General features: G+C 45.0%; 2 protein-coding genes across 2 annotated transcripts in view; both read left to right on the forward strand.

The window, feature by feature from the left end:
* LOC149065027 (uncharacterized) overlaps positions 1 to 8,677 on the forward strand; it is an 85,355-nt gene extending 76,678 nt beyond the window's left edge. The window contains exons 11-15 of the mRNA XM_089254346.1: positions 89 to 329; positions 432 to 743; positions 1,051 to 1,229; positions 4,058 to 4,464; positions 7,602 to 8,677. Coding sequence (XP_089110472.1) covers positions 89 to 329; positions 432 to 743; positions 1,051 to 1,229; positions 4,058 to 4,464; positions 7,602 to 7,941 — 1,479 coding nt within the window. The 3' untranslated portion in view covers positions 7,942 to 8,677. The remainder of the gene's footprint in view (positions 1 to 88; positions 330 to 431; positions 744 to 1,050; positions 1,230 to 4,057; positions 4,465 to 7,601) is intronic.
* Positions 8,678 to 12,360: 3,683 nt separating this feature from the next.
* LOC149065029 (26S proteasome non-ATPase regulatory subunit 9) lies at positions 12,361 to 13,202 on the forward strand. Its single transcript, XM_089254479.1, has one exon. The coding sequence runs from the start codon at positions 12,478 to 12,480 to the stop codon at positions 13,084 to 13,086; it is 609 nt and encodes a 202-aa protein (XP_089110605.1). The 5' UTR covers positions 12,361 to 12,477; the 3' UTR covers positions 13,087 to 13,202.
* The last annotated feature ends 263 nt before the right edge of the window (positions 13,203 to 13,465 follow it).

The following is a 13,465-nucleotide window of genomic DNA, read 5'->3' on the forward strand; positions in this document are numbered from 1 at the left end:
CCCATCCATTGGATCCCATTTTTGGGGTGGTTATTAATGTTTTCTGGAAGTTTTTCTCTTGTTCTTCACAGTCTTTGATCATTCGCAGGTGGTATATGCTGATGAAGATCCCAAAGGTGACGAAGCGACAGCATCTCCCACTCCGGGACACTCGCCTTTCCCAGGCCCTCCGAGCCACCCATCCAGAGGTCCGAACCCGCGTCCCCAATCAGTGCCAAAAGCAGAAGAGAAGCCGATCGAGCCACCGGCACCACAAAGGAACAACGGTTACAGGGCTCCGATCCGAGTCCAAGTCGTCAGGAGGACGAATGGGGTGCCGCCACCTAACGGTAGGTTTCGCTTATCGAATTGACCATCGGTCTTACGACAACAACGAAGACGTTTGGTCAGTGTTTTTTGATACGTGCTCATTTTCTAATCACTCGTTGCAGTTGAGAGCGGCGGCCCGAACGCGGTCAGGAGGAGGATGCGAGTCCGAGTTCGACCTGACGGTGAACGGGTCGTAGACGAAGCTCCGGCGGCTGCAACGGTGCCGCAAGGACACCAGGGCCGGGCCGTGTCCCGTGGGGAAGAGCATAAGTCAGCTGCCCGTGCCGTGCTCGTCAGGGACCCGAACCTACCAGTTTTGATCAACAACGAGGAGTTCGAACCCAGCGGGAACGTCCGTCGCCAACCCGTGTATCCTGCTACGCCAAACATCAATCATCTTGGTGGTGGCGGTGGATTCCCGGGACCAGCTCAAGGTTAGCACTTGAAGGAATTCCTGGAAATTCGAATTTTTTTCCCGCTTATAACGTTCCCACTTAGTGCGACTTATTTACGTGATCTCAACTCTAACTATTACTCATCAAAATTCCCCATTTAAAGCGTTTTCCCGCTTACAATATTTTTCTATGAAAGTTTTTGAAAAACGTTACACGCGGGATTCACTGTACATATATCACTGTCGCCAAATATACATTTAGCGATACATCACAAGTATACCATATCAAACTCTTTGGAGTGGATAACGCGTATTTTTTGATTGTTATTCTCGTTGTCTCTTTGCAGGTCCTGGAGTCCGGTTCGTGTCCAGGCCTCGAAGGCCGCCCCCAGACGGTGCATTCAACAACGTCGCCGCCGCTCAACCGCCAAGTACCATCGTCGGACCAGCGATCGACAATAACAGGAACTTCCTTCCCGCCAGAGGTGCACCGCAGTCTCCTTTCGCTGCTGCTGCACCACCAGCGGTAATCCCCAACACTATTACTCTGCACCTACAAACATAGTCGCCTATTTGTCTAACGTTCCGCCTTAATCATGATCTAGCGCGTTGGTTCCCAACTTGCGGTACACGGGTCCCTTGGCGATCCACGATGGTCTATTGGAGGGAGGCAAAAATGCTGAGCAATGGCAGAGAGAAGAAGTAGTAAAAAGGAAAGAAATATATTAACAAGCTTCCTACGCAGTGCCTGCAATACGCGCACCTAACACTTCTGGTGTTACACAATCCCCCCTAGACATTTCTAGAGGTTCTCACAAGCCTCCTACACTTGTCTCTAAGAGTACGCACATCTGCCATTTTTAGTGGTAAGCAAAACCCTTCCTTAACCATTACTAGGGATGCGCAAGCTTCTTGTGCATTTCAAGGCGAGGAAACGGGCACGCGCACTTTCTACACATTTCCGAGGGTACGCATCAACCACCCTTTATGAAAATATGAAATATTTTTAATGGCGTCTTACCCGGTGCGTCAAAAACGAGAAAAACATTTCGATAGTTTGTGGGCACTTGAAGTAACATTCCCCTCTATTGATAAGTGCCCTACAGAGCCAACTTTAGTGACCTCTAAATGTTTCCCGGATCCAAATGATCTGGAAATGTCTCCGGTCCGCTTAAGTGTTCTGGAACTGTGCCACGCATCACTCAAGTGACCCGTAATTATATGCCGCGGATCACTTAAATAAACTGAGAATGTGCCGCGGGTAACTTGAGTGATGTAGAACCAAACTGGGGAGCCACTTAAGTGCTCTAAAACTACGTCACATGTCACTCAAGGGATCTCTAAATGTGTCACGGATCGCTTAAATGTTCTGGAACTGTGTCCCGAGTCATTTAAGTGATCTGAAAATGCTCCACGGGCCGCTTAAATGCTCTGGAATTGTACCACGGGACACTTAAGCGATCTACCGCTTAGTTCATTTTTACAAAATTAGGTTAGAGGAGGTCAGGCCGCATCAGATAACCACCGGGACCATATTTGGTCCGCGGGCCAAGGGCCTTTATGCGATTCGAAGCCTACAGATGACATTGAAATTAACAGAAATTGATTATAATAACATATAAAGGTATTTTCTTCCGAAATTTCAATTCAAAAAACATTTTTTTGCATTAAAAAAATAAATTTTTGATCGTCGCGGGGGGGGGCCCTCAGTGTACGTCTCTGATCCCACCAATATGCGTTAGGATTCAGAGGGGCAGAGCTGATGGCGAAATTTTGCTGACAAGGATGGGGGGGGGGGGGTGTCAGAGTTTTGCTGACTTTTGCTGACAAGGGGGGGGGGCTCAAAAATGGCTGAAAATTTGCTCCCGTAATATTTGACCGGCCCCTGTACACGTATAGGCAAATCTCGTATTAGTGCATACGCCAAGCAGATCAAGAGTAAAGACTAAACAAGGTATTGAGCGAAACAATCGGCGTCCACAGAGAGGTCGCCTGAGGAAGGAGGTCACCTCACTGATGGAAACAAAGCTCATTTCGCCGGTCTGAACAGAACTATCCTGTGCTGTACTGAAACCGAAACTGTCTTATTATAGACCCCTACATGTGAGAGGGCGAAAAAGCTGCGCCGCATAGCCACCCGTCACGTGGCAGTGCCCTGTGAGCCGCGCCACGCGAGTGTACTTTCATGCTGGGCCACGAATTGTGAGACAATTGTCGGGCATCAGCCAAATTATTGCACGCATTATAGCCCCGCGCGCAACGGGGCTTTTTCTGCCGTAGCAAAACGTATACCAGTTGAATGACTTTCCCCTTCTTATTTCATATCCGGGATCGCTTACGCTCGCAGGGGGGGGGGGGGCGGGGGTGTCTAGTAGGATGAAGGATACAAATACAAATACAACGCCACAACAGGCAAATTGCCCAACGAGGTGGCTGACTTAAGAACATCATGGATCCCCGAGCCATTTTTTGGAGACCCTACCTACTACTGCTACACCACACATTTTGTGTTGTAATAACACTCCAATTTAGTAATAAAACATAAAATTTTGGGCACCAATGCCAATTTTCTGATTGAAATGATGACCAGGCACCTGAGATTTGTCAAGCCCTGACCTAGAGCGTGTGCAAGCACTGAATGACTGAAAGAGAAACCTAGAGAGCGAGGGACCAGGTTGGTGGGCGATCAAAAGCGTGACCTAGAGCGTATGCAAGCATCTGAGTGACCAAAACAGTATGATCCAATGAGTGGCACAGACACAGGCGTATTCACAGTGGGTGGGAAGCCAAGCCGGGTATTGTTTCGGGGAGGAGTTAATTCGAATGGTCAAGAATATTAGAATAGAAAGGGAAAAGGGCGGCGAAATTTGTGTAGCCCACTGGCAACAACAACAAAGGAAGAGGGGGCATCCGTGCCAATTGTAGCCCACAGGCAGCAAAACAGTAAATACGCCTCTGGACAGGGTGCCGATTGGGCGGTGCCTGCACTGGGCCCCAAGTGTGATGGTGAATGGTTATTGAGTACTGCGTGGGATGTGAGATGGGAGCGGGTCTGCTCTCGGGCTCGCCAGCGGTGGTGGTCAGTCTCCTGGTGGCTGCTGTCCGCCTTTGGGATATGGGTAGGGGGTCTTCGTGGTGGGCCGCTCGTGTGGTGGCCCAGAGCGACAAAGGGGGAAATAGACAGTAAATCGTCCAAGCGATAGGCCTGGGCCTGGGTTGTTTTCGGCACTAGCAATAGTAGTAGTAATAGTACCTCCATGGTGTGCCAGCGTCCGTAATTTACGTGAATTTCGTTGCATAATAGATTAATTAATTACATGGTCGACTAATTAGTACATGTATTTGTTCTCGTAGCCTCAACCGAGGAGGATACCTTCACAAGGAGCATCGTTTAGGCCACAAGCTTCAGGACAGCGAGCCGGCTACAAACCTCCTCTACTCAACCAACCCACCACGACGACGACCACGACAACTACTACTACCCCTGCACCACCACCTCCTCCTCCCGTCGTCACAAGGCCGAATCCCATCGACGACGATTCGGGACATCCCGAAGAAGGCGAGGAAGAGTATGACGAAGAGTACGAGGAATACGATGACTATCCCGAGGAAGAGTCCGCACACGACACAACGACGACGAGTACGACTACCACCACCACCACGACAACGACGCCACGACCGCCTCCGTCGACGAGGAGGCCTCTGAACAACAGGAGGAGATTCTCGAGACCGTCATCTTCGACGACGCAAAGACCTACACAGTAAGCGATGATATTCATTTTCCAATGTCTAATAATATGATTGAACTCGACCGATATCTGCATTTAAGGGAAGAAAAGAAATGCGTCATCTTCCCCCTCCCCCGAAAGAATGCAAGAAATACCGTGAAATACAGTCAAACCTCGTTAGTGCGTCACCCGGTTAACACGTCACTCCGCTTACCGGATCACTTTTTGGAACTCCCAATTGGAATTGCTACAGCTATGGCTTACTCCGCTTAACGAGTCACTCCGTTTACTAAGTCATATTTTTGCTCTCCCAAGAGTGACTCATTAACGAGGTTTGACTATATATATAAATATATATATATAGGCGTAACTAAACTGATGGTCAGAACTGCAAATGGCGATAGATGTCGCCAAAACAAGCAACTTCCATCAACATTGTGGGGTCGGAAAGCAAGCGGCTGGCCGCGAGAGGGCGTCTGCGCGGTAAAAATGAAGAACACAGTAAAAACGAATAATACAGGACAAAGAATCTTTGTTATCGAAAATCATTACAACAGATACTCAAATGAGCGACCACCAGGGCCGTCATTTCAACTTTTTCCAGGGGGCCAACGCCCCCTCCCTTGACCCCCCCCCCCTTCCCCCAAATGACGGGCCTGGCGACCACCAACTGCAATACAGGCGTCACATCAGCGACGGATAGCAGCTGAAAGACGCCTACTGGGAAAGGCGAAGTTTCATCTACTCCAGAGAGAGAGCCTCTCGTGGCTCACCCTTTGCTGACCCCACATTGTATGGTAAAAGTTGTTTGTGTTGGTGAGATATGTCACACCCTTACACCCTGTATATATCACCCTGTATATATGTTTTCCAAATACAAATACAACATCATTCTCTCTGAGCGCGTTATACACAACATGTGAGGGCAGCGTATATCAGCACTGTGAAATGCTATGCATTCAGCTACCTTCTTGCGTGGCATTGGTTGGTTCAGCATCACAATGCGGTGATGAGATATTTTTGACCAAGTGATATTAGATGGCGTTAACGAGATTTCCTAGTTCGTCGTTGTTTCATTTGCGAGGATTCTCTATTGAAGGTATGTGTGAGAATCGTGGGCAAGGTGGAGTTTGGACACTTTGTACAGCAAAGTCTGCTGGAGTTTGCAGGGACGGGGTAACGTGCATCGTCATGTCGAAATCCGCTCTTGGCATCCTTTCTGGATATATTTCTGTGGCCAGTGCCGTCTTAACGCATTGGCTCACCCGCGCATGGCCCGGTGGCCTGGAGAGAAGAGGGGCCTCACGAAAATGAGATCTAGTTGAAATTTTCAAGATCAAGCATGTAAATTTGTCAGCTGGGCCTCAGAAAAATCATTTGGCCTTGGGGCCTAGGATGTTCTTAAGACGGCACTGGTTGTAGCACGTCACCAACGAGTCATTCATGCCATTATAACTCGTCATTAGTAGTGTGTTCCTAAAATATTTATATGTAAAGTGTGGGTTTCACTTGTTTGAGAAGTTGTATGCGCTGTATATGGGAAAACATATACGTATCTATACACCTCTACGTATATATAGAGTGACTGAATGTCTGTCAGCGGTTGAACGCTGGCTCCTTGTGACCGAAGGAGGGGGAAGTCTGTTGAGTCCGATGAAGACCGTAACATCTGGAAGCTACTTTGACCTTCGATGACCGGACACGCTCGCTTCAAATCTCAGTGGGATATCGAAGCGTTCCCAGATAATGGGTGTGCATCATCTGGAAACCACTAGTACCACTTAACCGTACATGCACCTTATACACATTCCTCTGCGGAATTTCTAAAGAACCGGTACATTTCGAAAGTTGTGTGAATGTATTTGTATGCATGGCTCTAACGTATTTCTGTTGTCATTTGAGTTTGTGTTTCGTGTTCTTCCTGGTGCTGCCATCTGTCTTCCATATTTTGAAGTAAAGAATGTAAATGCTTGAATTTCTTTGTCACGTAAGGGAGAGCAAAGCGGCGTAGAAAAAGACGATTTTATTTTACGTAATATACAAAGGAGACATGCGTCGACGTCGAACAAACAGAACGTACTGATACATATAAGGGAAAAGAAGACACAAACGAAAAGAGCCATGCAACGGACAAGTTACGCCACCTGGAGGTGACCAGATAGATTACTAAGTATCTTGTGGTAGGTAGTAGATCTGCCTGCTCTCTGTGTGAAGAGACTCGACTCTGCGAATGGAAGACCGGCTCGCATTCACATCTTGAAGTTGGGAAAACCAATTTCAGCCGACCGCCACTGTGCGTCAACGGGGTCCGAACCTATTTCCTCATGAAGCGAGTCCAGCACTATGCCCCCACGACCGCACAGCGGCATCTGGAACAGTGCCGTCTTAAGGCATGGGCCCACCCGGGAACGGCCCAGGGCCCTCAAGCGAAGAGGGGCCTCACAAAAATAAGATCCGGTTAAAATTTTCGAGAATTTGTTTGGTAGGGCCTCAGAAAAATCAATTGGCCCTCGAGAAAAGGCTCCTCGAGTTAAGCAGGGCTCCGCCGAAGAAGTTATTCACTGAAAAGGGCTCCGCGAGTCGGAAAAGGTTGAGAACCGCTGCTCTACAGAATTTCTAATGAATCGGCACATGTGCCGGAACGTGCGTTCTGTGTGTATGTGTGGCCCTAACGTGCTTATGTTGGCGAGTTGCGCTTGTTTCGTGAAACGTGCTCCAGAACCCGTTCTAACCAACACTCTCCACCTTCACACAGTTGAATGTCAGCAGACGGTCTAATCAAGATTCAGCAATAAAAATCCAGACACAACACTATACTCGTGTAAGCGCTCAGACTGTTAGATAACACATTAACACAACTTAGTTTGAAAGACAGAAGTTTAGTCAAAGTATCCAAACACTTCCTCAGCCAACTTGACCAACACACACAACATTATTCCCCCTCCCCAACCAATTTCCGTGCAAGGTAGCCGAATGCATATTTTGGTGTTCGTTCACTTCGTGGTCATGTTCAGAGCATCATGCTGTTGTATTTCAGTTTACATTTTCATATGATGCAAAAAGAAAAACCCCTACACAAGTATAACATGTAATTTGAAAGTATAACTTCCACCTCCTTCATATTTCTGTAATCCTATAACATGTAATTTACTCGTATGTTATTTTTTCAGGAGCACGCCGTCGCCCCAGCCGCGACGAACGCCATCCTCGTCTTCCTCAAGGTCCCGGGGCGGAACGCCCCCCACGCCGACGACGCCGCGACCCGCGTCCACGACGACGAAGAGTTCCGAGCCCGGGGTCCTGGTGCGATCCGAGAGCGACGTCGAGTGCTCGAAGCGGGGAGTTTTCATCCACCCGACGGACTGCAGCAAGTTCATAGTCTGCGCGCCGTCCTCCAGGTCCGCCAAGGGACTCAAGGGCAGGGTCCTTCTCTGTCCGGCCAACCAGATATACCTCGAGGACATCGGCAGGTGCATGAAGGGAGACCGCAGCAAATGCGAGAAACTCTGAACACTCTTCCTTTCTCGTATCAAATATACGGTTAGGATTAATATTTAAAGGGGAAAAAAATTGTAATTGCTTGTTCCGAACTCTTTATATATTGTCTAGTATTTGGTCCATTGGACGCGTGACCTTATACCCGATAACTCGAATGAGATTCCTCAATCTATCTCCTTTTTCTATAGTGTGTACGTTCAACTTAGTCTCCCGTTTAGGTAACCAGTCAGAAACTATTCTAAGCCATGTCAAGTTCTGTGGGGATCCAGGTAAGGGGTGAATGGGGATATATAAGGACCTATCTAAGTCTCCAACTAGTTGCGTTTAATCCGTCTCTTATCACCAGTGTAGTTTATAGTCTCAAAGAAGAGAATCGTTTTTTAGATTTTCAGGAAGATTCTTCTTTTTTTTTCTCGCCATCCACGCCCTTCGTATAGTGATGCTTTTATAAGACGATCGGCTTTGCTTCTCTCTTTAAAATTTTGAGTGTTATTTCCTTCTTAGTCATTGCAATCATGATGATATCATTTCAGTGTTAACACATTCCAATCATAGTCTTCTATTCTTGCCTCACACCCCCTTCCCACGTTTCGAGAGAAATCGCCAAACCCGTTGATGCATTTACGCGTCAATTTTTTTTAGGTAATATACTACTCGTGTTAAATGTTATGTGTGTCTGTGCGTTTTTTGTGTACGTATGAGTTTTGTATGTACGTCATATGTTGAATAAAACGACAAGAAAAACTTATGTGTGCAGATGTGTCAATGTATGTGCGTTTTCTTTTCTTTGGTGTCGTTCCGCTAACCCTCGTCGTTAACCCTCTTCGCTTACAAGGCAAGAAATTCGAATGATCTCTGTATGAGGAAACGGCGATAAATATGGTAACCTTTTCCCAACCTAACCGCACGTTAGAAAAACGAAAAGAAGGAGAAGGGGATATAAGAAATTGAAGAAAGGGAAGAAAAAATAAATAAAAGGAAAAAAATGCAATAGATAAACAGATAAGAGAGTAAGTACGAGGTAGATTTCCCCGAAGTAGTAGTAGTTGCTCTGTAGAGAGCAACAGTCCTACAACAATAAATCATTTAATCATAACACTTCACTCATAGTTAGAAAAACTAGTGGCAGATGGCAGCACTACACATAACAAGCATTGCAGAGAAACAACAAAACTTCACGTCAGGTTTCACTACACGTACACGCACATTCCCGCATGTACCGATTCGTTGGGGGGTTCCGGAGGGGGGGTGTGGGCGGGGTGCATGTGTGGTGTAGTAGTAGCAGGTAGGGCCTCCAAAAAAGGGCTCGGGGATCCATGATGTTCTTAAGTCAGCCACCTCGTTGGGCAATTTGCCTGTTGTGGCGTTGTATTTGTATTTGTATTTTACCCTTACCCTACCTGTTCTGTTTTGCTTCCTGCTGTATACAGTAGAAGGATACATTATATGTGGAGGGGGGAATCACTAAGAGGAGTATAGAAATAAACCCATAACCACAATCTTGCAACAAAGCTTCGCGATGATGAGGAGAGAGGAAAGAGAACAAAGAACTTGTTTGAACTTATTCCACTGGCGTTTGGATGCAATATGACGTCCTTGATCGTGAAGTAGTTGAAATTTTTAACTGAAATTCACCACAATATGAGGTTTGTGTGACAAGTACAGCAGCTTGTGGGGTAGTGCTTGTGTTTTATCCGACCCACGCGTGCGTAGGTGTGACTTGGCGTCACGGGTAAAACAGTTAAATTATTAGGGTTGCCATACTGATCGTTTTTTGCTCAAATTATGAGTTATCGCTGGACTATTACGCTGGCCATATTTCCTCCTGAAAAATATGAGAATATGGGATCTTAAACACGTGATGTCACCGAAAAAAAAATTCAAATTCAAGCGAAGTAGTCATGACCAAAATCACTGAAACATCCCTCAATAGCGGGAAATGAATCAATATCGTGAGTTGCAGTGGAGTAAAATGTATTTCACGGGGGGGAAGTTTATATATCGTCGCAAACTGTGAGATAAATATATTTAAAGTCATGATTATCGTGATATAATCCGTAAGCAATGAAAATTATCCACTTTTCATCATTTTATATAATAATGATTTAAAATCATATAAAGATTTTAAGAAATCTCCGTTAAAAAATCGGGAATCGGGAAATAGGGCGAATGTCTTGTAAAAGCCATGGATGTATAACAGAGGATGCATGTTCATATTACATGGATGTACCGTAACCCATCCCTCACGTCAGTAAAAGCTTTTTGTAAGTCAAAATATGTCTCAAAATTTGCGTGATAAAAATAGTCATTATGTCCATTATGAAAACGTCAAAAATGACGTAAAAAAAGTGGCCATATGCAAGTACTTCGGCTTTTGGAAGATAGATGGTGCCATTCTCTAGGAGAAAAAATGAAGATCCCTGCTTCGAAGAGTCGAACCAGAGTATTTGATTTTCCAGACTTCCTCCTATCAAACACACTATCACACACACTCACTGTTGGGGTAAATCGAGAAGCTCTATCCATACTTAGAATAAGACAACCATAATATTCTTTATGGGCATTCTATAATATTTTATCATGTGTATATATTGTTTATAATTTTTGTGAAGGTGTTTTTAATTGGGTTGCTGTGTTTTTGAAATATATGACATCCATATTTGTTATGGGCATCTTGTTCTCAGCCACCTCGTTGGGCATTTTGCCTGTTGTGACGTTGTATTTGTATAGCAGTACTCATAACGGGCTATTATAACACCAGTTTACGTAATACCAGTTACGTACACCAGTTAAGTAATATATAATATAATCAAAGTATTTTATTTCTATTTATTTATTGGATGATACCAATCGCAGCTCTTTTCGCCTCTTCTTTCATTTTTTGTCCTTGAAAGAATTTAAATTAAATTTTATTTGTGCTATTTGTAATTTGCAAAAAAAAAAAGGGGGGGGGGCTTTTTTAAATCGATTTTTTATAGTTCAAATTTTATCTAAAGGAAATCAGCTGCATCTTTTCAATTATTAACTATTTTCGCCCTCTGATCTTCGGTACGAAACATGACATGGATTCCATTATAATTAGACTGACCATATTTCCTCGACAGAAATACGGACATTGGGATTCCAAATACGGGACATCGCCAATTATCGCCAAAATGACGCCAAAACCGAACAATGTCGCCAAATATTGTTGAAATAACGGAGAAATCACAATGGCGGGAAATGCAGCATTACTGCTAATTGCAGTGGATTAAAATGAATTCCACGAAAAAAATTTTTCACTAAGACAAATATGGGAGATTCATATACTCATTTATAGTTGTAGTTATCATAATATAATTTATAAGTCGAAAATAATTTCAATCTTTGACTTCAATAAAGAATAAAAATTCAAGTAGGCTTCGTGCAAAATACGGGAAAAACCGGGATACTTTTGCTAAAAAGTCGGGACAGCCAAAAAAACAGAAAATGCAGGGACTGTCCCGGGAAATGCGGGACGTATGGTCACCCTATGGTTACCTTGTCCTAATGGTTACCTTGTCCTAACCTAACCACACGTTAGAAAAAGAAGGGGAAGGAAAAAAAAGTAGATGAAAAGGAAGGGGAAAAACAAATGAAAGGAAAACAGTGTAATAGGTAAGTTGATAAGATCACCCTCACCCTACCTGTTCTCTTCCCCTCAGTTGATAAGATCACCCTCACCCTACCTGTTCTCTTCCCCTCAGTTGATAAGATCACCCTCACCCTACCTGTTCTCTTCCCCTCATGTATGTGTATATAGGAAGGATACATCACATATGGAAATCACTAATAGGAGTATAGAAATGAACGGAGGTAAAAAAAACATTTCTCGATTAGGTAAGAACAAGGTATTTTTACCGTAAAACACGTTTTCCATTTCCCCTCTCTAACCAATCAACTGCCAGTGGGCGGAGTCAGTTCTTGCTCAAGGTTAGATAAGAGAAAAATTCAGAAATATATAGATTGTGTGTGTTTTTTCCCCTTTCTTTCAGCACAGTAAAGAAATATACCCTCCCAAAACGTATTTCTCTTTCTATAGAAAGCCAAGCACGTCATGGCAGATGTTTTTCGTATCATAGTGAGAGAAATAAAAGTGATGGGTAGAGTCAATTTTCTTGTTGGGGGGGAAGCAGTTAATAATTCTACTTGAAAATATAGGCGACAATTTGCGAAGGTTTAACAATTTCAAGTGTGATAGTTATTATGCGGATCATGAAAATTTTGGAAACCGCTTATAAACGGTTAAAAAAGGAAAAAATGAAGACATTTTTACAAAAAAACTCGGGACGGGCAGAAAAATTGAAAAAAACCAGGACTGTCCCGGAAAGAGAGGGAAATATGGTCACTTTTATCAATAATGTTCTTATTCATTTGTGTCAGCACAAAAATAAGCAGAAGACAAAAAAAAACCTAAATAAAACGTAAAGCAAGTCAAGTAATTCTATTTAGGGAAACAAGGCTGGCAACAGTCAAAAAGTAAACAAGTAGGCTTCTTGCTGGGAGTGTAATGAGCCAGTGAAATCAGCGATGGATTCCACAGAGAACGACGTCCGAGCGCATTTGATGTCTCTGATCAAGAAGAGAGACGAGATGGAAGCCGAAATCCTGCGCATGCTGGACGAGCTGAGTAAGCACAACAACGTCGGCATGGACGAGCCTCTGGTCGACAACGAGGGCTACCCGAGGAGCGACATCGACATCTGCGCCGTCAGGCACCTCAGGCACGACATCATCTGCAAGAAGAACGACTGCAAGGACCTGACCAAGGAGATCGAGCAGGGCCTGCACGTCCTGCACGCGGGTTCTCGCCCGGCGAGCGCCACCATCGGCGACGGGTCTTCCAACAAGACGACGAACGCTCCGTTCGGCATCGTCGACGTCGTTGACGACGGGTCGCCTGCTCAGAAGGCCGACCTGTGCGTCGGTGACCTGGTCACGAAGTTCGGTTCAGTCACCACCGAAAACTTCGACACGCTCCACTCGCTGGCCGCCATCGTCGGACAGAACGTCGGCAAACCGATCAGGGTCAACGTCGTCAGGAACTCTGTCGTCGTCCCGCTCATTCTCGTTCCCCAGTCTTGGAACGGGCCCGGTTTCCTCGGGTGCAAGATCATCCCGCTCAAACTGGATCGTTAAAAATTGTTGTTGTTCTTTTCTTTTTTGTGGTACGTTTACAGTGCATGACATTCTGTGGGTACTAGCGAGTTCTTCGCAATGTAGCAGCGTGCTTAATTACATTGTTAGTATTTGTGTATGGTTACTTTCTCTGTGCTTTCTCTCCCATTTTTACAATTAACTCGCGTAGGTCTGGGCCAAATCCCAATGTATGGTATACCGTTTTGTCGCCAAATTATCATATATGCCAAAACAGCGATATGACGCCAACATAATTTTTCTACGTCCTAAAACGTAGATGACCCTACTGCGCCCGATTTTCTTGTCCAGCTTATTGTTGCTATTTCATTTTGCTTACCAGTTTTCCTCAAAGTTGGGTTTTGTTTTTTCTGTGCTATTT

The sequence above is a fragment of the Pholcus phalangioides genome, unplaced genomic scaffold, assembly GCF_987345545.1.
Source record: "Pholcus phalangioides strain wild (caught in Gottingen) unplaced genomic scaffold, Ppha-v1.0 ptg000041l_1, whole genome shotgun sequence".
In the NCBI taxonomy this organism is placed as follows: Eukaryota; Metazoa; Arthropoda; class Arachnida; order Araneae; family Pholcidae; genus Pholcus; species Pholcus phalangioides.

What these genes read in the sequence shown, in the direction of transcription:
- LOC149065029 (XM_089254479.1), top strand. Translation starts at nt 12,478, where the DNA reads ATGGATTCCACAGAGAACGACGTCCGAGCGCATTTGATGTCTCTGATC.